This window comes from Atractosteus spatula, chromosome 27 (assembly GCF_055471065.1).
Source record: "Atractosteus spatula isolate fAtrSpa1 chromosome 27, fAtrSpa1.hap1, whole genome shotgun sequence".
NCBI lineage: Eukaryota > Metazoa > Chordata > Actinopteri > Semionotiformes > Lepisosteidae > Atractosteus > Atractosteus spatula.
Window position 1 is genome coordinate 8,824,096 of NC_142732.1, and position 27,191 is coordinate 8,851,286.

The following is a 27,191-nucleotide window of genomic DNA, read 5'->3' on the forward strand; positions in this document are numbered from 1 at the left end:
TTGTAAAAAAAATCATTAGACTTGATAAGGAAGGGGGTATTAAGAATGAACGGTTTGGTTGTACGATAGCAATTTCGAAAGCGACCATTTAACCTCTAGTATTTAATGAAATGTGGTAATTTGTTTGTCTCTCCAGACACTGATGGTGACTGGTCTTTGGGTTCACCTCCTATATGGCGAGACTGTGGCTTTACTCCAGCTTTATAAGCAGGTGCCAAAATGTGCTGGTAAAAACGTGTAATTGTAATCTTGGTTACCGTAAACCACTGGATAAAAAGTAGCATCCAAACAAATAAACCAATTACGTTCAAAGTGCCTTTTAGAACTGGGTAGCTTTGGTGATATGTATACAATCCTCTCTGGATATACCTTTTCACAATCGTTTTTAAGTTGGTCTTGCAGAAAGAGACAGTCGATGTCAAAGATAACTGCAGGAAATTAATTGTGTTGCTTAATTATGCATGATTTTCTAAATGTTAGCTTAATTTCTTCTTTGTAAGATGTTGTCTGTAATTAAAATGTCGGTTGTTACATCTTTAGTGTATTCTGTTCTTTCAAAATATTGTTTTCGTGAAGGATGCAAAGCAATCCACAAACCGAAACAATGCTGAAAAGTACTTTTGGATGAAGATTCACGCAGATCATTTTTGTTTCTTGTTACAAACCTTGCAAATCAAGCACTTTATTTGGTTATACATGTGAACTATTAAAACGGGGAAAATGTAGAAATAACAATAGCGAGCATTTGTCATGGTGTTTTGGTTTATTAAATGTAAATCAAATGCACATACAGGCCATTCTACACAGACATCATCTGCGCACAGGAGTCTCGGGTTGTTTCTAATGGCTTTGTCACCTGACTTCAGCTCGTTCTGTGCTGCACTGGAGTCAGACTGATCGCAGATAACTTGCACAAATCAGGGTAGAACCTGGGTTCATTTGTGCAATGCTCTTCAGGAAATGGGGTATCCTGAGGAATTCCGGAAGTGAGCGGGTGTTCTGTATTGATACAAGGCGGCCCGTGCCTTCGTCTACTCAAGCTTCAAAAGAGATGGAAATCGCTACCTTTTTGGAAGTACGGATGAGAAACGCATGGGAATGACAAGGAGGAGAGGTAGCAACTCAACAGGACAAACACTGGAAACAAAATAAGTCTCAATCGCCCTTTCTGATACTATTTTACTCAAGTGCAGCTTTGCCATGTATTGTAAATAAGTGCCGAGAGATCATTTTTGAGTTTCCCAAAAAAGAAGAACAAAAAGGAGCTCATTTAAGTCAGATTTAAAAAAAAGAATCTTCCAGGTCAAAAGGCTCAGATTCTTGTTTGGATTCTGGTTATATCAGCGATTACATTATATCAGCAGTTTATATAGCAATATAATTACATATCTGGTATAACGGAACAAGTAATAGGTTTATTCCATGCTGAAAAGAGAAGAAAGAAAACAACGTTTTGGCCGTGGAGCCTTCTTCAGCTCACACCTGAAGAAGGCTCCACGGCCGAAACGTTTTTCTTCTCTTTTCAGAATGGAATAAACCTATTACTTGTTCCTTTGCAGCCTACACATGCTAACGCAGCTACCTGCTTGAACTATCTGGTTTAACTATGCATAAAGCAATTATTAACCTTTAAATTTTATTGGGAGAGAATTAAAAAAAAAAACCACACACCTGAATAACTGACTAGAGCCACAACAGATTGCACATTCACATTAGGTAAAATAAGTGATCTTAAATTCTCCTTTGAAGCATTCTTACAAAAATGTATATTGTACTCCTGCTGTGCCAAGTAGGAGACTCAAACACTGAAGATATTAGATACCATCTGGTGGCAGAAAGATTTCATATACACAGGTCAAGGTATTAGCCAAGTCCATCCATTACTGCTTGCCAAGGTCTTGACCTACTCTGGATATTCGGAGGCAGATTGATCACTACTGCCGATATTCAATTTCTTAAACAAGAAGAACATGGCGTGCAGGACACCCTCAACACAGATATGAGACATGGACCAGCAGTGAGCCTATAGGCCCAGAACCAATTAAATCCACTCCCTCCCTCTACCCCAGTCATAAAATTCCCACTGTGCATGTGCAGGGAGTTTATTCTCAATTAAAGTGATAAATACACTATGCCGTAGGGACAGCAGGTTATTTTTTGGGGTAACATCACATCGTCAGAGGCCTATCCACACACAAAATGAGAGCCTTACATTCATAAGAGTATAAGCCCATCAAGGCTTTTTAACTCTTTAAGGCGAAAAATTAAAAGCCAACAAGGCTAATTTTCGCATCAAGTCACAATGTAACCAATTAGCGACCTTCAGCCACGTTATCTGCAGTCTTGAGGTCCGTTTTCTTTTTTCCTGTGCTTCGTAACTTGAAAAGGTCAGGAAGTCCCTTTAAACGTATTGAAGTATATTTTGATACACAGGCGATCAGAAATTGGAAATGCAGGCAGCAGTGGAGCAATGCTTAAGGCCCGGAAGAATAAAGCACCGAGAGTTTGAAAGACAAATCAAAAACACCATCCAGACAGAACCGACAAGTTGGCTAGTTAGTGGGTTCGAGAGGACACACCAGGAGGGCTTGCACAGTTTCAAACCGGCTCCCCGCTTGAAGAGAGTAAAAACACATTTTTAAACGCAGGGTTCCAGGGTTTCTTTTTAATTGCCAAAGGCTGCAGTTTTGAGGTTCACAACAGAGCAAAGAAATGCCTCGAGTGTAAACGGAGATCATTTAAAACATTTGCACTTTCAAGAGTGACCACTTGGGAAACTCTATGGAATAAAAAGTCTCGAGCACGAAGTACCAAGGCGTGAAAACGTGGTTTGTTTATCACATCAGCACACATCAAGAGGACTCGTATGTTCGGTCATCCAATGGGACAGAAGCCGTGCTTGGTACTGCCTGCTTTAACACTAAATCTTCCAGGTGTTTAATGCCTGTGAGCTGGGAGACCAGGACGGTTATAAACGAGGAGGCCATTTGGCCCATCTTACAGTACCTTATTCAGCATATCTTATAGTGTGGCTAGGTTGTCTACACTACAAATGATATTATGATAAGCATGGGATTGTGCTAAACCTGTACAGAGGACGCGAGTTTCTAACAATGTATTAACTTTATAGACAAGGCCTTTTGTGGTTTGGGGTGATCTCAAGCTGGGGGAAGGGCTGGTTTGTAGATCAGGTCAATTACAGAAACAGAGACGTAGTAAAAAGTACAGTAAGGGAAGAACCTACCATTACTGTAAGTTGTGCTGCAGTGTTACAGTGCAACACCAGGCAACATTCACACTTCCAGGGGAGAGAAAGCTGTTCTCCAGTCAACTGCCTTTTAACGCCCATCTGTACATTCCTTAAAGAGGAATTTATTTCTGGACAGGCTCTGGTGCATACCTCCTGGGTACTGTCATGGTAATACTGCCACAAGCATCTGCTTATTGTTTCAGAATCAAACATTCCTTTGTTTGGAAAGCACATCGCCCCTCATCTCCTTGGAAGAGTTTCGGAAATCGCCCTGTCAAGGTCCAGATCCAACGCCAAGCACCCCCCTCTCCTCACAGCCAGCAGCTGCGTTCAAGTAACACCATGGCAGTAACAGCAACAGTGAAAGTCATTCATCTGTGACATGTTTGTGCTCTTCCACGAAAAAGACAGCGCATCCGATAGCAACACTCGCGGTCTCCAAATTCACACAGCTCGCGCACTCATCCAGGAAAGTCACATGCACAACATTCAAATATTTACATGTTGCAAACACTTAATTGCTTTGAAAAACAAAAGATTAAAAACTACAGTATTAACATTAAAAAAACTCCCATCTTAAACAAAAAGCAACTACTGTACTCAAGTAATATGAATATTTTGATTCAAATTGGGAGCAAGATCTCCAGGATAAGACTTGAGCCTGCTCCAGAATTACTGCACCTGCACTGAAACCACTTCAGGAAGAAAAAAAAAGGTTCATTTTCAAAATGTGTTTCTTTAATTCCCCATTTTCCCAAATCAGGGATTTCAGCGTAACTGCCAGTCAGGAAGACTGGTATTTTATCCTTGATCTTGGTGACTCAAGGTATATTTCAAGTCCCACAAACGTCACAACAGTTTTTCAAGTCAGCCTGTGTGTTGTACAGTTGAGTGCGGTGAGGCTGTTGCTCAGGGGTTTGTCGTTCCACCCCTGCTACTCCCCAAAAACCCAGCTGAATACCAAATCTGTCCAACTAAGGACAACTGTCCACTGATTTCCTCCTCTTCATCGATAATAAAGTGCATCTTGGTAACAAAAAAAACACTAATTACAAATTTACATACTCTCCTGCAACTCTTCACACTCACCTTGTGAGTGTGTGTGTGCACACCTTACTCCCAAGTCTGTAATTTTCTTTTTTTTTTTCCTTCAGGAGTAACAGTTCAGACTTGTGTCGATTTTCTCAAATCCAGGGATGTCAAACAGGCAAGTTGACCTCCTTGCCATCCCTTGAGAACAGCTGATTTAATCCTCTGAACAAATAAATAATTGCAATAAGAAGAACAATAGCAACAGTTACAATAAGAAATGCAATAAAACGTTGAACGTTGTAAAGTCCTCTGTTGTGAGTGAACTTCATCAAGATGATTTAAAATCATGTCGAATTTTGATCCGTTTGTCCTCTAATTTGCCCCTGAAGTTCCTGAATGGTGGAAGTCGCCTTCTGGAGCCTAGAAGAGGGGTTTCTTTCGCCTCCAGGACTTCTCCCCCTCTTCGATTTCTTTGGTAGTCAGGTTGTTCATCTCTCCTGCTGGGGCAGTAAGGCCCTATCGCAGTAAGAAATAACACTATTTGCTCTTCCGTTTTAAAATCAAACTTAAAAGGTGCTGAAACAGCTACAAAAGAACTTGGGATTTCTTTCCCTCAATGCTGTCTCTGTTGCCGCTGCCCAGATGTGAAGTGGTCCCCTGTCAGGCAAGGCGGGTGGTCCCTCAGGGCTGTTCGTACAGAGCTACCGTGCAGCAGCAGAGAGCAGAGATCCGGCGCTCCACGCTGGCCTTGTCTGCAAACGCAACAGGCAGAGGAAAGTCAGACACCTGCAAACCCCACGTGCACAAGCAGAGGAGCAAAAACAAAACAGCGTATTTAACCACGGAAAAAAAGCAGCACCGCGATCCTAGGAGTTTGCAGAGCAGATCGCTCTGAAGGGGACAGCAGAAGCCTGACCTGCCCGTGCATCGACCTGCACAGCCAGTTCAATACCACACAGCCGGGCCCACGCCCCTGCGGAGGACAGGAAGAGACTCACACTTGTTGACGTTCTCGATGTCGGCCGGGTCCTGCAGGATCTTGGACAGCCCCTCCAGCAGCAGGGCGGCCCTGTTGTAGCGGTAGGCGATGTCCTCCGTCTGCTGGAACATCTCGTCCAGGGCGGCCGACTGCACCTGAGGGGGACACAAGCGGTATCCTGGCTTACCTTCCATCTTAAAAAAATATGGAGCAACCACCGTACTCAAGTAACAGGAATATTTTCATTCAAGTTGGGAGCAGAGCATTTTTTCATTCCCCAATTTTCCCAAGTCCGAGATTTCAGTATAACTGCCAGTCAGGAAGACTATCTCTCCTTGATCTCTGTAACTCAAGGTGTCTTGCAAGTCTCACAAACGTCAGTTTTTACAGTCGGCCTGTGCGCCGTACTGCTGGTCAGGCCATGCTCATGTGGCCACCACGTGACCAGCACCTGAGAACAGGCCAGAGCACATCCCGGCCTTGCCCCACTTGCTGATCTCGGCTGGGGTCTCGCGCAGAGCTGGGAAAAGAATCCAGAGGTCGGGAAGGGAAGACCAAACTGATCGCTAATGGCTGAATAATCTAGTGCTGGTGGGGAAAAAGCAAAAGCATATTCATTTACACAATATTTTGTTCATAACAGAAAACTGTGCAGAACTGCATTCGATTTCTGTCATGTTCTTTTGTCACGTGGTCTAAATGTGTAGATCTGTGTACTAGGTCCACCCATGCTACATATAAGGTATAGGAGAGCATTTTCCCCACGAAGCATGCTTCCCGTTATCCGTGAGCCCTTCAGGAATGTGTTCCCTGCACATAGGGAGCACTGGGTGTGTCATGTAGGCTTCGGAATGCAGCAGTCAGTTCCCGTGCCCATCGCTCGCTTCCCTTACCATCTCCACCGCGTGGCTGTAGATGAGCTTCTCTGCGGTGACGCTGCTGATCTCGTCCACGAAGCGCTGCTTGTCAGAGAAGAAGTGGTTGAGCCGGTCAGTGAAGCGGCGGCACAGCGAGATGCAGGTCTTGTAGCGCTCGTTCAGGCTCTTCACCACTGCGCGCGGGACAGGAAATCCAGTTTGTACCTCTACCTCATCGAGAGCGGACATTTTCAGCTTATTTAAACAAAAGGCATATTGAGAAGACTAATGGAAGTTCGGTACTTTTTCTTTTCAAGACTAGCAGGCCGTCTCAGGCCGCAGTTATTACAGACGCCTACCCTGTTTGACAGCAGTGGAGGGGTTGAGCTTCGAGGACTTGATCTGATTCTTGGCCAGGTGCAGGGAAGAGGCCAGGAGCTGCGCAGCTTTCATGTACAGGACCAACTGCTCCACCTGCCTGTAGGGGCAGGCAAAGCGCAGGCTGACTCCTCTTCACCGGGCACACGCACAGGTGCACGAAAGACATGTTACGACAACCAGCATTCAGCCCATTGTTACTGACCGTTCTTCTATACACAAGCACGGAGGCATGCTGAACTGTGCTCCCAGAGCAGTAACCTCCAGAATGCAGGCAAGCATTCAATCATTTCAATTGCTATTAGAAGTCCAGACAGAATGCTACAAAAGGAAGAGGTTTACCCTAAAAAAAATGTGAACTCGGTGAACACAGTGAGCAAAAGATTTAGCTGTAGGAGAAGCCCCTCGGACCCGCCCTGCGGCTCTGAGAAGTGACAGCGCACCTACCCCCAGTCTTTGCTGAGCTGGCTGATCTGGTCCACGACCACACTTTCCTGGGGGGGGTAGAGAGAGGCGGCCGACACCCCCAGCTCGGCCCCCCCGGCCCCCCGCGCCGAGGCAATCTCCAGCACGCAGTCCGTGAAGGACAGCATCATGCGCAGGTGCAGCAGCGTGTCCGTGTGCTCCCGCTACAGGCGAGAGAAATGCAGCTGTCAGCGCCACCTGCAGCTGAGCCACACTGCCTTTCCAGGCTCTTACCATTTCTCCTCGTAGCTGGAATGTGATCTTTGTGATCCAATGTGATCTTTGACAGCACGAGATCCCATTGGATCTTCTCTAATCATAAGTCTTGATATCCATCGGGACTAATTAATGATCTGTCAGGTATGAAAATCACAACTGCACCTCTACAAGGAGGACTACAAGACGAATATTCTTTTTGCTCTTAAACAGAAATGCAAAGATATAAGAGCTACCCAGCTGTTACTCCTAACTTCAAACATGCAGAGATTAAATCTGAACAAAACTGTTTTGCGAGTGTTTTAACTAATGACAGCTTTTGGAGATACAGTTCTACTCAATAGGATGCATCACCAGAAGGCTCGTTTAAGCTTGACAGGAGTTTGGCTCTTAGCTACTGTATATGAAACACAAAAGGTTGGTAATTCAGAGCAACAGTTTGTAACAAAGTTTTCTACACTTGACGGATGTCATTACCAGTCTTCATAGCACAAATGATAGGGTTTTAATGTGTATTTTACATGTGTAATTTGTTCCGTTTTTCCTTTAGAGGATATTTCTACAGGAGAGACCTGAAACTTGCTACCAGCCACGTTATTGAAGCCGAAACCCAGGCTTCCTTCAAGACAAGACCGGATGGGATCCTCCGATCAACTACTAAACAGCCTGGATGGACCAAATAGCTTCCTGTAGTTTGAAAGCTCCCTTACATTCTTAAGAGAGGATGTCTCAGCATGGGTCTATGCACAACGTGGGTCAGCTCCAGATTTATTTCAGCTCCCCCACAACCCCCACACACAAGCTGTTGAGAAACTCCCCCAACGTCGAGAACTCCCTTCTCCCCCAACCAGAGATTTCTTCACTTCGTAGGGGGTGGACACTTATTTCTGTGCACTGCTGAAGTAGAGGTTTAGGTGCAGGTCTGGAAGACGAGGCTGATACCTCCCCACAAGGGCACTCCTAGTCTGAAACTATCCAGTTTGAGTTCCTGCAGAAACTAATGTCAATGGCGACGGTGATTTGTGATTTCAGCTCCCTCGGCTCCCTTCGGCCCTTTTCTGAGGGATGGGACTGTCGGAGCCAGGCGAGCCCAGGGCAGCGGCGCTAATCTTACCTCCATGAGCGTCTCCTCGGGCAGCTCCGGGGCCTCGAACGTGATGAAGCCCTCCAGGCTCGGGGGGGACGTGCCGTAGGGGACGTAGCGCAGGCTGCTGGGTGCCGCCTCGGCCGCGGGCGGGGATGTGCCCACGACCATGCCCGGGGGGGAGCCCATGTAGATTCGACCGCTGGTGGAGCAAAGCGAGCCGGCGGAGCTGTTGGAGCCCACTGGGGAGACGGAAGGGTGGTGTGGAGCAAGGAAAGAAAGTGAGGAACAGGACCGTGGTCATCCACAGATTACAAATCCAGGACCAGTAACACTGTAATATGGAAAATTGGTAAAGGCCAGGGGGAACTTGATGTCTAATCTCTTTCCATTCAATTACGGCCTCCAAATAATCCCCATCTCTGAACTGGCTTCATCACTCTGTTCTCCTCCCCACTGAGAGCTGGTGTGTGGGGAGAGTACTGGTGCACTATGGCTGCCAGCACAATATCCAGGTGTGGGCTACTCATTGGTGGTGGAAGTGGGATTCCCCATTACATGTAAAGCACTTTGATTGGAGTGTCCAGAAAAGAGCTACATAAGTAAGGTATTATTACATTATTATTACCAAGTTTTCGTAATGGAAACCTAACTTCAGGGATAAGAGACTTCTTTAAGGAAATCTATTCTCTAGAAACCTAACACTCTAGTAGAGCAATACCTGAGTTACTACAGTCTACAGTGATCAGATAAACACTGACAGTCTGAGGTGAATGTCTATAGAGAGCTGAACTGCTGCTTACAATATGCATGTGATCTCACTGTCACTATTATATTTTAAAACATGCTGTTTGGATTAATGAAGAGGCCTCGGCCGAACTGAGGGCCGACGGGTTTCACAGCCGGGCTCCTCACCTGAGGTGGTGCGAAGTCGGGTGCCCTGCTGGCTGCAGGTCGGGGGGGTGGCGCTGTTGGGGGGTGACCCCACAGTGAAGAGCACCGTGCGGGGGCTCGAGCCAGTCGCGGGGAGCCCTGCACAGGCTCCAGCTGGAGCTGTAGACAGAGAGGGGTTACTTGCACGATCACCTGAAAACTCACACCCAGCCAGCAGAATCAGAGAAAGAGAAGCCCTGCTGAGCCAAGAGCTGAGCCCAAAACAGAGCCCCCTGAGCCAGCTGGTCCTGAGGCTCACCGACCTGAGCCACACCGACACCAGCCAGCCTCAGGACAGCACTGCTAGAGCACCACAACCCAGACTCAACCACATCACAGCACAGATCAAACAGCAATATCTCACACACTGGGACACACACACACAAACACAACATAAACTGGAATGTTACAGAACCTTAAACAGACAATACACACTAGCTGAATATTTGACCAAAATAAAAAATAACAAACAGAAACAGACCCTGACGAAGTACAGGCTCAGTGACCACAACCTGGCCATAGAAACTGGGCGACACAGGCAGACCTGGCTGCCCAGAGAGGACAGGCTGTGCTCCCACTGCCAGCGGGGAGAAATAGAGACAGAGGTGCACTTCCTACTGCACTGTGACAGATACTCTGGGATTAGAGAAACATTCTTCCCTAAATTCAGAAATCTAATCCCAGAGTTCTCACACCTGCCAGAATCACAACGGGTCCCAATCCTACTGGGAGAGGGAGGAGGGAACTCGGTGGAACTGGCAGCCCAGTATGTGATCTCCTGTCACAGCCTGAGGAACAGTGAGTCTGTCTCCCAATAATGCTCCAGCCGCCTACAGAATATGTCAATATTTTATAATATGTCTTTGTTGTAATATGTCTGTAATATGTCTGTAGATTTTATTTTACTTCTATTTTTGTTTTGTTTCATGTAAATATCATTACTTTCATTTGCTTTGGCAACACTGATTGTACCCATCGGTCATGCTAATAAAGCACCTGGAATTGAATTGAGTAAAAGAGACGCACACTGCAAACTCCTCTCCAGGGGCTGAAGTCTGCTAAGGAAAAAATGCATCTGGCTTTCTTTCAGCAATAATACCAATATCAATGTAGTCCCACATATATTTTTTTTAATGCATTTGTCATTTCTAATTGTTTAGCATATCATTACAGAAGCTATCTTAACTAGGAGCTTTTTTTCTCCCACTCCTGGCATTAAGACCACAATTTCACCATCGCCTGTTGAATTCCCACAGTAAGCACAGCTCTTCTATTCTAAACATCTGAGACACTCCAAACTTATACAGATAAATGCCTGCTGAATTACCATTACTATAAAGTGACCCCTAGAAAAAGAGCAAAACATTTGTAGGAAACTTAAAAGGCAGATTCAACTTCATTAATTCTGTGCCATTAAAGAAAGGTGATGGGACCCAGCTTTCTTGCTAGGCTGTGGCAGGGACAGGCGGGACACTGGCCTACCTGTGTCCATGGGTCTCTCGGCGTTGAGGCTGTCAGTGCTGCCCTGGCAGGGCTGCCCCCCCAGCGTGATCCGGACCGGAGGCTCCGACAGCCTCCCTGTGCTGACAGACCTGCAATGTGACACACGCACCCGTCAGAGTCCGATCTCTGATGTAGGAATTACAGGGAACGAAAGAAGCAGTGAGGAATATGGGAATAAGGAGGAGGGGCAGACGGCAGGAGCATTCCAGAGAGAATGAACCAGGGAGGCTGTGGAGAAGGCGAGGGAGAGTGTCAGTACTGTGTGGGGAATGGTGTTAAGGGCAGGGACCTGTCAGTGAAACGGATCAAAACCCACAGTCTGGCTGGAATAGGCTTTTTAGTCTTTACTGTTAGACCAAAGTGAACCAGCAGCATGAACTGAAAGTTAGAAAACATGCTTTCACACCTCCTCTCCAAATTTGGCTCGTGCAACCTCTGTCTGTAACCATGTGAACTTTCTAAAGCTCGATTCCCTGAGCAGCAAACCTCTTCTGCTTCTGAATTGCTCTTACTGGTTTAACATCCTTGTACAACAAAAGCACTGTAGCGCACGTGATGGTCCTATAGCCCTCCACTCATTTTACCAAAATGGAGGGAAAAAAATCTTGCCAAAATTAACAGAGAAAGAAAAGCTCCCAGATGATAAAAGAGATCTGGTGCTTGATCTTGTCTGCACCTGTCACGGGCAGCAGCCAAATGCAGAGGCGCTTTGGCCAGTCCGATGAAATGCTAACCATGATCAGATGGGCGCCACACCTCGGGGCTGGACAGCTGGAAGAGGAAGCTCCCAGGTGGGGTCCTGTGTGCGGTCTCTTACCTGCCGAAGGCGGCCCTGCTGTGCTCAGGGGCAGCCTGGCGGGCCCCCAGGTACGGAGAGCACTGGTAGGGGCAGAGGTCGCGGAGGTCAGCGTGGGCCTTGCTGGGGGCCGAGCTGTCCGCCACGCCCTGCTGAGCAGCCAGGGCCAGCAGGTTGCATGAGGCCTGGGTTTTGGGGATCTTGAAAGGGGCATTCGTCTGCACAGCAGATGGGATGACAGTCAGTCTAGCAATGAAGATGACCATTTCCACAATAACTGCAGCAAGGCCATAAAAACATTTACAGTGTAATAAATGCAGGAAGATGATTATAAAATGGTAGTGAGTTAAACTGGTGTGCAGTACCTTCTATCTGGTGGCACAAAATCATTGCATGTGAATTTAAATGACTAACAACAATACTGGTAACACAGGGACTACCGTATACCCAAACTCTACTTAATGCTTTTGGAAATAAAATAAACTAGCTCTTGACTCAATCGAATGACAAGTTTATCAACATTAGACCTCTCCGGTTTGCAATGGGCATCAAATTAACAAAACAGCAACTTAACTAACGTCCAGAAACAGCATGAGGTAGTGGTTACTGCACTTTGAACCAGAGTCGCAGGTTCAAACTCTGGTAGGGATGCTACTGTTAAGCTTGAGCAAGGTATTTGCATAGGTACAAAATCTGACAAAATCTCAGAATCTGAAGCTGTGGCTGTTCTTCAAAAGAAAAACTTTAAACAGTTATTTTTCCTGAGATTACTGAAAATCAGACTGGTGTATGGATGCACAAATACGGGGGCGGGGACCTTGCTTGGTGTACCTTGGTAGGTGAACCAATGATGGTGGGCAGCGGGGTCTTCTGTAACCAATCAGAAGAGCGGGGGGAGGAGCCAAGGTGCTTGGTGGGGGAGGTGCCGAAACTACCAGGGCGGCTCAGCTGGGGAGAGTGGCTGCTGGGATAGGCTGCAGCTGACGGGTACACAGGGTCTGAGAGCTGCTTGCGGAGCTTCTGTTTGTTCTGGTAGACGTCGGTCAGGGTGGGTGCACTCTGCAGCCGGGCACCCAGCAGCTGAGAGGGGGGCACAGGGGAACCTGGCCAGAGAAGTACAAAATGGTCAGATGTTTGCAGCCATATCCCAAGAGCTCATGACGCAGAGGCACTGAGAGCATTTACCGTCTTATTGGGAAAAAAACGATAAACTGTGCGTCAGCCTGAAGAAGAGACAGTGAGCCTGTCTCACAATAACATTTTATGTTTTGTCTGACATATGTCCAAACATGTGTGTACTGTAAATGCTGTGTTAATTGTATCTGCTTTGGCAACACTGTAAGTCATCAGTCATGCCAATAAAGATCGTTGAATTTGCAGGTGTCAAACTGGACAAGTGCCTTTACTAACCTGTTGTTCATAAACACCTTTTACAAAAACAAGTCAACGCTGTTGTGCAATTGCTGGTGTTCATGCCCATTTGAGCACACGGGCATGCTTTGCCACCCATTGTTGCTTTGTTCTGTTTTTGCAATTAAACTAGCAAAAAAAAAATCACTAAAATGCCTCGTGCAAGAAGTTATAATTTAGCACACAATGATTTGCATGGCAATTTAGAACTTCAACTGTTTGTTTCTTCAGCAGAAAAATGAGCATCAATGCAGTACAGTGGCAAATTCTTTGTGTAAAAGGCCCTTAAGAGCAATGGTACAGAGTGAGGTGCTACATTCCAGCATGTAGAGGAAATAGAATTTGTTCATTCAGCTCCACTTGTGAAAGTGTTCATGACTAATGGACACTAGGTGGCACTGCAGACTACTCATCACACCTGAACTAATACCGTTATATGTTCTAAGTGTGAAGGAAAACACTGAAATCATTACACTCTTCCCATAACCCATTTTTTTTTAACCTACTTGCATACAAGTCCTATCAATGAATTCAATCTTTTACGGCCCAGATTTTACTGACAGTGGTGGTTTCGAAGTGATTTGGCAGCTATTAAAATTTCCACAGTTAAAAAAGCATGCAGTTTTTGTTTCTCCCGAGGGCCACAAATGTCTTTGCAACGCTGTTTTGAAGCCACTCAGCTGAGGAAACCAGACGAAGACCCTCCAGGTTTGTGGTTGCTATGGGTACAGCTCCTCTGATTGACAAAAAGCACTCAGTGCAGTGAAAGGATGAGGCAGAGTGTTTTTAACAATGAGCCCAGCTGGAGGGGGGACAAAGCAGGCGGAGAACGTGGTCATTCTTATAAAAAAAAAAGGCAGAGAGTGTCATGGCTGCAGCTTGACCTCAATCTTTCAGAGCAAACGGGCAGCTCATCCCCTGGGATCAGGGCTTCAATCCGTCGGATCAATCTGCCCTTCACTGGGTTAAGAGAGAGGCCCCACAGTGGGCAGTCAGCCAAGGCACCACAGCTTCCCACCCAGAAGTCTCGCATGGGGCTCACGGGGCTGCGATCGGAGATCACGTGCTGTAAAAACGCAGTCCAACGGGCAGGCTGGTTAGCGGTGGGGAGGAGAGCGGCCTCACCTCCTGACGAGCTCCGGCTGCGCGGCTCGTGGCCCTGGGGGTGCCCACAGCAGCAGTGTCCCAGCTGCTCGGGGATGGTGCCCACTGCAGAGACACAAACCAAAGCACTCAGCTGCGGCACGCTGACGGGCACACCGCGGGGAGAACCCCCCACCTGACCCACAGACATGGCGTTGACTAGGCCAACCTCCAATGTGGGCAAAGTACAACAGAGAGGTGTGATGGCTACCACTACCACTTATTCCCACCCACAAATAAGGGAAGACGTGCAACTTTAAAATTGCAGGATTTCATGTTCTTACGCACAATGGAGGCAGAAGAGAAGGAGGTGGAAGGAAACCATTCTGAAGATGTGTGTCAAACACATGGGGGTGGTTCACCCCCACCACAAGCGTAGAGCCTTACCCAGCGGGGAGGGAGAGTATGGCCGCGAGGAGCCAGTGGACAGACGCCTGCCCACCGTCTGAGGCACATCTGCAGCCGCCGGTGAGCCTGAGCCCACCTTGGTGAAGCCCATGGGGCTGGTGTTGGACCTGCGCACCGTGCCCGACCTGGAGAGGAAATACACCACAAACCATGTTAACGCCATGTCTACAAACACCCAGCTGCACAGTCGCACTGGCAAGCAAGAGCCCGTGTAGTCTACTGTGTGTCAATAAAACCAGCGTCAGAGGAGGGCTCTCCAGCTCTCAGTACAAGTCTGGACATGTAGCCCCCTTTCTTAGTTAATAAATTCCACACTCAATGAGCAGCCTTGCTTTTCTTGTGCTGACTCAGTACAGGCATAGGGGACACACAGCCCCCCCCCAGCGCCAAAGTATGAACGAGCCCCACAGCTCTCTCCGCTTACTGAACCGACTTTAGTCTTGAACACAGAAGACTGAGAGGGGATCTGACAAACATTTCCAACATTCTTAAAAAGCCCAGGCAAAAAGTCAACTCAGGATTTCCACAGAATGAACAGTTAAGCATAAACCAGAGGACACAAGAGGAAACTACATAGGAAGTGCATTTAAAACCAAGAACAGGAGGCACGTCTTTACCCCAAGGGTTGTGGGAGTATGGAACAAGCTATTCAGCCATGTTGTGGAAGCTGGTATTTGATTTGGGTTTTTTTTTTCCCCAAGAAAGAGGTGGGTGAGATCCTTGTATTAATTAGCTGTTAACTACAAATGAGAAAGATGGGCCAAATGCCCTACTCTCATTTGTAACCTGTCTTTTCTTACTCCAAGGATACACAACTCTTGCATCAGAATCTATACAGCTCCAAGAAGCCTCTTCCCTAACTCCACCCCCTCCACTGTGTGCTAAAGCAAAAGGAAAACATCCAGCCCTCACGATGACTCATTTAATTTGCAAACTTCTCAGGGTATTTCTGTAAAATTTCCTACTCTTATTTGACTATTGTATTGGCGGAAGAATGCCATTTACAAAGGACTTGCCCAACCTAATTAAATGAAGATAAACCATCTTGGTAAGAGTGGTGCACTGGTTCTTGTTCGATATAAATTGAAAAACGCTGGTCGATCAAATATTCTCGTGTTTGCTTTCCATGTGGGGAGATCATAATAAATGGATTTAGATAGGCTGCTGCCCAGGGAAAACAATGATTATAAAAGAAAAGAGAAAATGCATCTTTAGAAGACGTTACAACATCTGAAGTCTTACACCGCAACTTGGAGATACAGCAGATCCGGACCTTCAGAGTTTAAACCACGCCTCTCTGTATCCACAAACGCAATCAGCTTAATCTGCAATGGAAACTGATGCCACCTAACATAACAGCACGTGAGTAAACTGGGTCAGCTGTGCAACTGGCACAGGACCAGCTCTGAATCCCAGGAGGGGCTGAGTTCAAGACTGAGGTATGCAAGCAGAAGACCATATTTAACTCTGTGGCCCTGTAATGAGCCCTTATGTTTTGACCGTGGACCCTGCTTCAGGTGTGACACAGCCAAAACATTGCATCTCTTTACCTGGAACCAGGGCTGGATTTTGGTTTCCACAGGCCCTAGGCAATTTCACTCCGAAATGCGCAAAAAGAGGGGTGAACGCCAATTGAATGTCGTCGATCGACATGATGCACTTTAAACTATTCTAATGCTGAACCACAGGAGTGATGGAGCAAGTCGAGCGACAATCACTTCGATAACTCTAGTCTCTAGAACAGCTGCTAGATCGCGTATGATTATAGATTTGGAGCACCTAGAGTCGATCGCAAGCATGTTGTTTCAGCTTGTTTTTTAAGTTAGTCACTAATGTTTCCCTCCTTTGTAGGCCCTATGCACTGTGCCAGCAGTGCCTAATGAGAAATCTAGCACTGCCTGGAATGAACTTTTACCTGTTCCCTTGCAGCCAATGCATGCTTAATGCAGCAACTTCGTCGAGCTTCATGAAAACTTTACAGGTATCAAACAAGCAATGAAGAATCAGCACTTGCTTTGCAGGTTCCTCCTGAGCGTATGCCCACATACACCTGTATCATTACTGGCACCAATGAGAACACCAGCTAGAGCTGAGAAAGGAAAAACAATACAGCATAGAAACAAAGCAACTGATAGTCACTGCAAAAAACATGCTACAGGTTGCACAGGAATGGGCTGCCTTTCCAGAGTGCACACATCTCCAGCAGAATCCCAGGGTTCAGTAGCTGTTCGGGAATCTACACTCCTAAAGACATCCGGAATGACTGCGCTTTTTCCAAAAAACAAGTTAAGGAAATTTGTGAATCTTAATTGCACTTCAGAAGATAGTGTGGTAGATCTGCTCTTTAACAGACTAACATGCTAAACACCCCCCCCCCACCACCACCATCCACCACCCAACCCTCACCTTCCTCCCCTACTGCTTACCTGGGGGAGCTGTACAGCGTGGTCGTGGGGCTGCTGGACAGGTTCTGGTTGATGCGCTGGTAGTTGCGAACCTGGGTGGGAACCGGGATGGGGGTGGTCTCGGCACGGGGCGACACCGCGGGGGGCTGGCCGGACGGGGGCTGTGGCTGTCTGCAGCAGGAGAAGGAGGAGGCTGAGACCCGGCTCACACTGGGACCCCACAACTGAACCACCTCCCTTCCCTGCAACCTACCCTAAAATCTCTGCAGAATCTGCACACTGTCCCTCTGCATAAGACGATCCAGGAGTGTGAATTCTTATATATATCAGCTTCTCAAAACAAAAGCACCTTTATTGGTGCAGCTTTTCAGTCTGTTACAAACTGAAGAAACCCACACAAAGAGATCACTGCAATTATTAATCAATTCTGCTCAGGTAGCTCTAGAGGTATCTAAAGAGTGAATTTTCAAGTCTAGAAGGACAGCACTAGTCTAAGAGATGAGTGTTACAATAAAACTCAATGCAGGCAGACCAGCAGCAAACCCCCCTGAGGAGGAGTGGTCTGAAAGTAAACAACACTGGGATCAGCCAATCACCAGCCCAGGTTGTACCAGGAGGCGGAGTAAAAGGCAGAGCCCACACTTCTGCGGAACTCAGACTCCGAAAAAACAAAAACAAAGCGTTCTTTTCTTCTCTTCGGGAGAACACACTGTCTTAGGGCAAAGGTCATGCTCCGGATTCATCAAAAACATCCCGGGGAGGGTGGGGGGCTGCCTGTAACTCTGGAAGAGCCTATTTGAATGGAGGTATAACAGGCTATTGTTACATAACTGTAAACAGATTTCTGCAGCTCTGAAATGGGGCTGTGAGGGGGGAAACCACTGCAGTAAGAACAGCACGCTGATATAAGTAACTTATGACGCAGTCATGGCATGTACAAACAGTGAAAGGGGATTTGTGTGCGAACAAAGTGTTTGGTTTTTGTGTTTGGACAAAAACACAATCTTTTACAACAGAAGGTTCCTCTCCCTACTGGAATTAAAGTACTCTAAGTTGTCAGACAGCAGAAAACAAAGAAGGATCCCAACTTAAAATGGCCTCATGGCATGCAATGTGATTAGCTCCATATATTCAGTAACATAAAAGGAATCCTATTTCTGCATTGGGAGTATTCCTAATAGACCCTCCTGACACATCTTCTGTTACTGCAGCGACATCTCTTTCAGCAGGACAGGTATGGTCTGGCTGTTTGGAGTATTTATAGCAAACGCGTTCCCAGGAACCCCTGAAGTCCCAGTCTGTCAACACTTCATCTGTATTTACATTTACAAATATACCAAATATCCTGGCTGCTTACCACAGTACAGGAAAGCCCATCGGTAACAGCTGTTTATCCCACACGAACTTCACTTACAATTTAAAACCTACTAAGTTCAAGAACTTTTATATTGCTGCGGCGCCTTGAACCGCAACCATCCCTGTCTCTCAATTCGAGCAAGATGATTCAAAAACAACCGGTAGTCAAGGAGCCAGAGACTCAGCACAGTTGATCATTCGGCCCCTGACGTCATGTTACACCTGCATGATTAACTTTGGAGGCAACAGGCAACGCCATTCAGGCACGACTGGGTGTCGCTGGGTGGAACTTTGCCGAGTTCTTTAACAGTCCCCGAACCACGACGTTCCGGAGGTGTCCGCTCCCTTGACACAGGGAAAATCCACCAAAAATAAAGTTCCCACAAGAATAACAACACAGCGGAGCCGGTGAGTCATAGGAGCAGCGTGCCGGCTTTTTACAGACCTCCAGGAAAAGTCAATGATCTGCCACGAGGTGCTGGTCTTGGCTCCTTCCCAGATGATTACTCAGGAGGGGAGCTTGAGCACCGAGAGAGCCAGTCATGGAAACATGACACCCCCTCTCCTGCATGTCAGAAAATAACAGCGATGATCCTCCGTGTGCAGGGGGTGGGGGGAGCATGCAATTTCAAGCCATCCTCTTGAACTTGGTACTGTTTTTTTTTCCCCACGAACTGCTGATCGGGTTCATTTGCGCTGGCGTTCGGTTCCCTCCACATGGTGTCTTTCCTGCCAGCGTCGCCACACCATTTCCCATTTTTCACCATTTAAACCGGGGCACCAGAGTGAATCACAGGCAGGATTGTCCAAAAATGAATCTCCACCATCAAGGAGTCAAGACCGGATGCAGGAGGAAGCCAGTCAGTAAACAGGACAGGAATTCAGAGGTTTAAAAAAAGGACATTCACACAGCTGCTCTTTTGAGATACGTATTTCAGTCATCTCTCCGCCCTGTGATCCAGAGGAATTGCATAACAGCACAATCAAAGCTGTCAGCTAGGACTGACGCATGAATCTGGATATAAATTCTTGTGGTAAGGGCTACTGGTTCCTTGTTTTTATTTACTGCACGCTATTGCAAAACCGTTGGCTGGCAAAAAGAACAGAACACCAAAAACGACTCCCAGTGTCAACTGTCACAGTGCCTGGAGTGTCTGCCTGGGAAAGTTTAAACCTTCACAGAGGAAACAAACTTCATTTAACGCATATGATAAGAGTGCAGTGCTAGGGTACAGCTTACTTAGCATCTTTAAGATCTTCTAACCACAAGCTCGAATGGAACTGATTTCTGGGTCTTTCTGAGCTTCAGAAACTCCAAAGCCCTTAGGAAGGGTGCTATTCCGAAGCCAATGTTAAAGGGCAAGTGCATAAACAGATTTATTTATAGGCTTTGGGTTCGTTGCAGACAAAAAAAAAAAATCCCCAAGCTGCAGCATTCGGCAGTGCTAAAGGAAGTGGGTTTGAGCAGGTGCTGCTGGGTGTTTCAGAAAGCAGCGCGCAGAGCCAGGACAACGGGGGCTGAGGCTCAGGCCCCTCAGGAGACGGCAGAATGGAGCCTAGCAGCCAGAGACCTGGGCGAGACGAGTGCAGAACCCGACTGCCGGAACACAGACTGGTGGAAATACATTCTCCCGAGCGAGTTCCGGTTTTCCCCTTTTCATGTCAGCTCTTCTGCACGCTCAGATGGGAATGTCACAGCTCGGCTAAACATGTGGAGCCCCTCTCTCTCTTAGAGTGCAAAGGTTGTTAAGGATCAGAAGCTGATTTTCTGCCCCCCCCAAAATTTTTTGTTATTTTAAGACCGAGCAAACAATGGCCGGAGATCCAGCTGCAGAAGCTCAGCCAATCGGGCTTCAGGAATATAATCAATAACTCCCCCTCAAGTGTATTAAACCTAGACCCATCAGTCAAACTAATTATTTGTTAAAGAGCAAGCACCACTGTTATCCAACGACAGTATTTGCCCCTAATTCTAATCAGCACACTATTTATTCTCCAGGGTTGATGCTAAGAAAATGCTTCGAGCCATTTTATGGCGTCAAGCCCTTTTGAAGGTAAGGGTTACATGCACACAATGAAAAGTGTATGACAGACACTGCCTGAAAGTCCAGATTTTGACCAGACTAGATTCTCACCCAACTCGGTTAACCCCCGGGTCTCATCCCAATTACGTCTTCACCCTCTTTAGGTTGAAGGCAGGGTACTGCTGCACCTGTAATAGCATTGTCTGATACTTTCAAAGCAACATGCAAAACACCCACACCCCACTTCACTCAGAAAATTCTGCTACAAACCCCCCTATTCTAAACCAATGCTCAAAGTGTAAAAAAATAAATAAAAAGGTCAAACCGCATCAAAAATGGAATACAGAACTGAAGTCCATTATGCTTTGCAGTCGAGCCAAGTAGGGTGGCACAATGTTTGATGTTCCTAAATCTTTGCACAGATGGTGGCACAGCTGAACAATTAAACCCTTCTAAAATGTTTGTACAGCTGTTAAGGCGTTAAAGCTACCAGGGGCATAGAAGGGATATGCTATTGTGTGCAGTTCGACAGCTTGAAATCACCACTGAAAAAAAGTGATAAAGATCTCTGCATTAGCTGTCATTAACTTGGAAAGAGTAGGATTCATATTTTCACACAACTCAGAATATGCAGGAATTAGAAATGAATCCCCAGAAACCAGCTTCTGAATGTGGCCCTATAATTGTTTTAACTGTAACGAACGACAATTGCAGACCACTTCAAAACTCAAAACTACAGAAAATGGTGGACAAAACTAAACAGGGATGAGAGGGATGCTGAATAAGCAGGAAACAAATGCACAGCAGAAAGGGGACAACCGCCCTGTCGCATCCTCCGTCAGCAACCCCTGTCCTCACAGTCACTCACCCTCCGCACAGCAGGAACTCACTGGACGGCCGCCTCCCTGCTGCTCCCACTGGCAGGTCATCTGTGAAAGAGAGACGAGAAGGGGACTGAGGGCAGCTCAGTGGCAGGCAAGGCCAGCCACGCCGGACAGCGCAGGCGTGCTCACTGTTCTCTACTCTGTGCTCTGAATGCACTGGTTTAATTGCATAGCTGATCACTGCGCTAAAGAATCTTACATCAATTAAAAGTGGATGTAACGGGTTTAGCTGTAAACAGACAGTACTGCTTCACAATCTGCCCCATCCTGAAGTGCAGGATCCTTTCCATGCTACAAACTACTCTAGCCCTATTTAGGTTATTCAGATTTGGAATATCTGAGATTATAGTCGTATGCATTATAGGACATCCCTGCTCTTCTTGCGTGTTTATATTGTGTGAGGCTGGTCGCTCTGTGCTCTGTGTAGAGAGTGGCCAGGCATGCACGCTGTCTTACAGGACTGCTCCGCAGAGATGTGGGGAACCAGGACGAAGTCGTCGGTGTCGCAGGAGGAGTTCTTGCTGCTGGTGCTGCCCCCTGACTCCTTGGACAGCTGCAGGTAGTTGGGGGGGCCGAGCGGTGGCGAGGAGAGAACATCTTCTGGCAGAGTCTGCATGTCTGGCAGAGACTGGGGTAGAACGGGGGGACGTCTCAGTTCGGACCCCCAGAAAGTTACAGAGGCCTCAGGGCACGGACGGACATTATTGTCAAGCAGGTTACAAGTGATACTCGCAAAACAGCAGAGCAAGTCTTTGTATTTCGAGACCCTCTTGCACAAAGTCACTGAATAATTGCAGGACCGGCTATGTCAGTACTTTAAGGTCACCTTTTCAGGTTTGTGAATTGTCTTAATTAGCTATTGCAGACGTGCAAGTCTACGTGTCAGGCTCTTGCAGGCGAGCCAAGAAAAAGAGGATTATACTCACAGGTGGCGAGGCGAAGCGACAGGAGGGGGAGCTGCCACAGGAGCTGTCGGACACGGAACTGGGGCAGCTTGGCACGGGCACTGGGCAAGCTGCAGAGTAACGCATGCAGAACTGTCAGCGCCACATTTACCGCAATACACAGGACATGTGATCAACTGGGCTCTAGGGCCGGGCGGACTCGGGCTCTCCTAGGACTCAACGAAGTAGCTTTTAATGCCTTAAGAACATATGAAAGGTCACAAATTCAAGGCAGCACCCTGAGCCCATTGCGCAGGTGTGGTCAGCAATAGCAAATAGATCTAAGGATCTCACCTGGCAGCAAGGGTGTCAGTCTAGTGCATCTGTCAACAACGAACTCCAAGCACATTGTGGACAGAGCAGGTGAGGGTGGTGAGGATTCACCCTAATAAGGCTGAAGTAAACTTAGATCTTGGTTTTGTCTGTTGTTCAACTCGTTTAGATCCTCTTCCTCCTTATACTTACATTTTTTAATGGTGGATGAAGGGTCCAGGAAAGGATGGCTGAAAAACGTGTCTGAGAACAAAAAGAAAGGCAGATTATTCACACCTGCTGTGACTGCAAGTCTTTTTGAAAGCTCGCAATACAAAACTTTCTGTTTTTGCTAGAATAGACAACACTTTTGAGCCAGAAAACTGAAATTCCCAGAATGTATGCCTGCATTAAGGTTAAAAAAACATTACCACTTGTTACCAATTTTAGGAGTGTTGACATCTAGTTAAACAACGAACTATTTGCACAAATACAGCCTCAATCCGCCTCAGTCTCAATAGAGACGCACAAGATTCTTGCCTTCAAGATGTGTATGACAGGTTTATATGTGGTCAGATATGGCATTATTTACAGAGGCTTTACAGCTGTTATGAAACACCTGTCATTCTACATAAACATGCAATTCTAATACTTAAGCTCCCACTGCACTTCAATCAGGCCCTCTGTGAAGCCCCACGGACTCGGTGACCCTGCACACAAACAAACAGCAACACAGGGAACCTGGCCACGATTACAGAGCCAAGAATCTCGCCCTTGGGAAGGTGGCACACAAAGGCCAGACAGAGCTGGAACAGATTTCGACAGTGGCAGGCATTCCTCTGCATCCCTTCTGATGCTATTTATACACAAAGCCATGGGCACATATAAAATGGGCTGTTCAAGGCAAATAATCGGTCAGATTCTACAAACCAAGCGACAGGGCAAGAGATAGCATGTCTTGTGATTGCTGAGGCCAGGGGCAAATATTTGCACTCCTTAAGAGGTAAAAGCAATTCTACAATATACAGCAGTCGACATTAAGTGATGACAAGACTCAGTAATGCTTAAGTGCTGGAAGTGTTCGGTGTTGAATACAAGTGGTTTTGCATGCAAAGTTTTTTCACAAAACGGTCAAAGAAAGAGCAAGCTTAATGCGCTGACTGACTGACCGAAATCCATGCGGTCCTTCTGGTTCCTCTGCAGCAGGCCCAGCAGGAGATTGCCCAGGTGTGGTGAGGTCTCCCTGGGGATGCTGGAAAGTCCCAAACACAACCAAGGAGAGTCAATTGGCTGCAACGGCCAACGGCAGCCTCACTGAAAGCAGGCCGCAGGACCGTGGTGCTGTTCGGTCACCGAGGCAGGCCAGCGCATAACAGTCACTCAGCTTCATCGGCTCTAGCCCATCACAACGCACCCACAAGAGTTTAGAGGTCAACCTGAAGCCGTTTCATCACAACAAGTGCTACACTGAGGCTCTTCGATTTATACCTTCAGACGTACAACTGGAGAGACTGCACATTTAAAGCAGCTAAAAACTGGACTCTTGAGAGGAATGCTGTGAGCAGGTAGAGCAACAAGCTGCTAGGAGCCAGGGTCACAACACTTTAGAGGTACAGACCCATTCCCTCCCCCCCCATCAGTTGCCATAAAATTAAATTGCCCTTTGATGCCCATGCCAGAGGCTTAGAAGGACAGTGCAGATGGGCTAGACAAGCTAAACACCTCCTTTTGTAGCCGTTCTGAATATGACAAATTAACATCAAAACTGACACAGCAACAGTGGCAATAAGAAAAGAACTTCCTCCTCCACGACTACCTTCTGATGCTCACAGTAGTGAGAAGGGCATTACATATAGCACAGAAAAAGTCATGGGAGGTAAACAGAATTGGGCTGGCTGAACAATGAAGCAAAGACACCACATACTTAGGCACCAGGGTCTTGTTCTTTTCATAGAAAAGCCTGAGGTCTTGGGGGCTGTTTGCCTGTAAAGAGACAAAGCAGCGTTCATTAGGTTCCATATCAATGTCAAAATTAAAACCTCTCTATCCTTTCTTAAAGGCTTAACTCTATTTTCCGTAAACCCATGCAGATAATCAACACGCACTGCAGGAGTTCAGCAGGCCCTCTACATACACACTAGAGCTCGCACTAGAAATGAAGTGGAAATCAATATTTGATTTTTCTTAATATGTACAAAGCTATTTCTTTCCGGAGGTTCACAACGTGACCCTTTTGCTCCATGAGGAAAATGAGGCTTTGTACCTGAAAGGGTGGTTTCCCCACCAGACACTGATAAATGACAGTCCCGATGCTCCACAGGTCAGCTTTGGCATCGTAGTTCTGAGACATGATCACTTCAGGAGCCTGGGGGAAAGATGAAAACACTAAGAGAGTTCAGCCAAGGTACAGCAAGGCTCGCAGTGCACAGATCATGCTGAAGGCACAAGAACCTCAGGACTAAAAGCAGTGTGGTACTCAGCCTAAAAAAGCTCAATACACTGGACGTGGAACAACAGAGATTTGAAATATTAACCAATGATCAAGGAAGAGAAGCAAAAACTGGGACCAGATACACGAACAGGAATCTGAATTAGGGCTGAGCTACGGGAAAACACTAAACCTTATTGCTCTAGTGACTAAAAACTGGAGCCTTGAGAGGAATGCTCTAAACAGGCAGATCAACAAGCTGCTAGGAGTCAGGGTGAAAGAAATCACGTGCTCTAACCTCGAACATTTCTATCACCCACGTGTTAAGCACAGAGGGTGCCATGCCAGCTATGGTACCATGGCATCTTCAGAGTCTCAGTCTTGGCAGTCTGTGTGGGGACGTTGCATCAAACAGCCCTTAGGTCTTCATCAGGGCCTCTGGCACTTCCTCACACACTTACCATATACATGGGGGACCCGCACAGTGTGGCTGCCATCATGTTGCTCTGCAGGTATCGGGCAAAACCAAAGTCAGCTGCAGAAAGCAAAGAGACGGCGTCGGTAAACAAGCCAGTGCTCTGACAACGGCTGCAACCATTACTGGTACAGTTATTATTGTCATCCGAGTGTCATAACCCATGATCGCTCTACAGAGGATGAAATTCCACGGTGTTGATGTTAGAACAAGGATTCCCCAATTCTGGTCATCATAGTTCAGAAACCAGCAGGATGTCCATGCCTTTCAAGTTCTGAACAGAAGTACGCTCAGTTCATCCCTTCTCCATTGCCCCAAGCTGTTGAGCATTTTAAAGAGAGTGGGGGAAACCTAGTGCATCCAGAATCCTAAGCATCGGAATTGGGAAGCTTTGACTCATGAAAGGTGAGCAGGGCTTGAATCAAATCAAAACTTTCCCCCACCCCTGTCAAACCATAAACCCGAAACTCTCCCTTCTACCCAGTAAAGACCCTTCATGAGGTTAATGGTTTGCAGTTTGGGATCAGTAGATGGATCAAGGCTTTCCATGCATCAAGGCCCAGGTAATCCACTTACTAATATGTAACTAGGAACCCAAGTTCAGCTCTTATGCTGGACAATCCAGGGCTCCTACCCAAGTACAGCAGTCCTGCTCTGCTCCAGATGGATGGTTACCTATTTTGATCCGGATCCCATTGAGGCTGGACTTCTTGCGCCCCACATAGGACAGCAGGATGTTCTGTGGCTTGAGGTCCCGGTGGATGATGCCCTTGCTGTTCAGGACACGCATGGCGGCGGCGATCTGCTGCAGGAACACTCGGAGCGTGTCTTCCCTCAGAGTGCCCTTCGCTGGGGGGGGGGGGGAAGAGCAGGAGGGGACAGGGCTGAATCGCTGTAGACAACTGCAGCTACACAAGCAATGCATGACATGCTAACAAGCGAGCACTGCAAAACTGTGGCTATTAACAGCGTACTCCATGGACGTCTCTGTAATACCACATGTAACTTTTACACGTATAAGAAAGTATACGGTAGGGCATTTAACTTGTGGTTAATTCCCAGTGAAAGAATATCCAGAATATCATGGGGAATCAGGAGTTATTTTAGGAAAGACTGGGATCTTGGAATCTAGTGGCAAACTAGATTAAAACTAATTCTAACTGATGCAAGTATGCAGTAGCAGATAGGTACTGTATCGAGCGACTGTGGGGAACAAGGGGTTAGTGCAGGACGAACGTAAATATAAAAACCCTTAATGAATTCCTGTAAAGACTAACATGACTGATTTAAAATTGCAAATGAGCATTTCAACAGCGAGCGCGTTTGAAGGAAATCTCACAGCCTGTCAACTGCCTGCTGAACTGTTAAAACATAACGAGCAACAGTACTAGGGGGACTATGTCCAGAATTTGTTTTCTAAAAACAAAACACCAAACGACGCTAAAACGTAGCTCTAGGCCCTTGAAAAAATAATTTAATTCTGGTTGCTAAGGTTTTTTTCCCTTCTTCAATTTTCATATGGAGGCATTCACAGTAATAAGCCTACCAAACACTTCTCACTGATACTGCAGTCATGGCTATATGGGGGAAGACAGCTGACATTCAGAGTGCTCTGTCGAACTAGACCTTCACTCTGTATTGCACCATAGCGGCCCCCTGAAGAAAATATTTTTCATTTAAATAATGGGCTCCAGATACACTGCCAGGCAGGCGGGGGGCTGTGATAAATGAGAAGCACAGTCTGTAATTCTCTCTCATGCTTACCTTGCAAATAGTCTGCCAGATCCCCTCCATTGCAGTACTGGGGGAAAGCGAGGAGAGATATTATCAGCCTCAGCAAAATTATTACACAGTGGCTTTTGAATGAGGATTACAAAAAGATATCCTTTGCAAAACCTACACTGAATTGCCGATTGTGCACCTCAGATCATTTCATCTTCAACACCTCTCCTCCAGTTGCTTACAATTT

The 27,191-nt window shown here is 46.7% G+C and overlaps 1 protein-coding gene across 1 annotated transcript in view; it reads right to left on the reverse strand.

Annotated features, from left to right (window-relative positions):
- Positions 1-2,652: 2,652 nt before the first annotated feature.
- ulk2 (unc-51 like autophagy activating kinase 2) overlaps positions 2,653-27,191 on the reverse strand; it is a 38,235-nt gene continuing 13,696 nt past the window's right edge. Inside the window, exons 5-27 of the mRNA XM_088906693.1 lie at positions 26,987-27,023; positions 25,898-26,071; positions 25,209-25,282; positions 24,583-24,684; positions 24,244-24,302; positions 23,489-23,571; positions 22,533-22,583; positions 22,050-22,138; positions 21,580-21,751; positions 21,108-21,168; positions 16,881-17,030; positions 14,434-14,579; positions 14,029-14,112; positions 12,325-12,596; positions 11,515-11,711; positions 10,677-10,786; positions 9,177-9,314; positions 8,292-8,503; positions 6,944-7,125; positions 6,478-6,596; positions 6,155-6,312; positions 5,281-5,416; positions 2,653-5,034 (exon numbers count right to left, since the gene is read on the reverse strand). Of these exons, the coding sequence (XP_088762819.1) occupies positions 4,964-5,034; positions 5,281-5,416; positions 6,155-6,312; positions 6,478-6,596; positions 6,944-7,125; positions 8,292-8,503; positions 9,177-9,314; positions 10,677-10,786; positions 11,515-11,711; positions 12,325-12,596; positions 14,029-14,112; positions 14,434-14,579; positions 16,881-17,030; positions 21,108-21,168; positions 21,580-21,751; positions 22,050-22,138; positions 22,533-22,583; positions 23,489-23,571; positions 24,244-24,302; positions 24,583-24,684; positions 25,209-25,282; positions 25,898-26,071; positions 26,987-27,023 (2,877 nt within the window). The 3' untranslated portion in view covers positions 2,653-4,963. The remainder of the gene's footprint in view (positions 5,035-5,280; positions 5,417-6,154; positions 6,313-6,477; positions 6,597-6,943; positions 7,126-8,291; positions 8,504-9,176; positions 9,315-10,676; positions 10,787-11,514; positions 11,712-12,324; positions 12,597-14,028; positions 14,113-14,433; positions 14,580-16,880; positions 17,031-21,107; positions 21,169-21,579; positions 21,752-22,049; positions 22,139-22,532; positions 22,584-23,488; positions 23,572-24,243; positions 24,303-24,582; positions 24,685-25,208; positions 25,283-25,897; positions 26,072-26,986; positions 27,024-27,191) is intronic.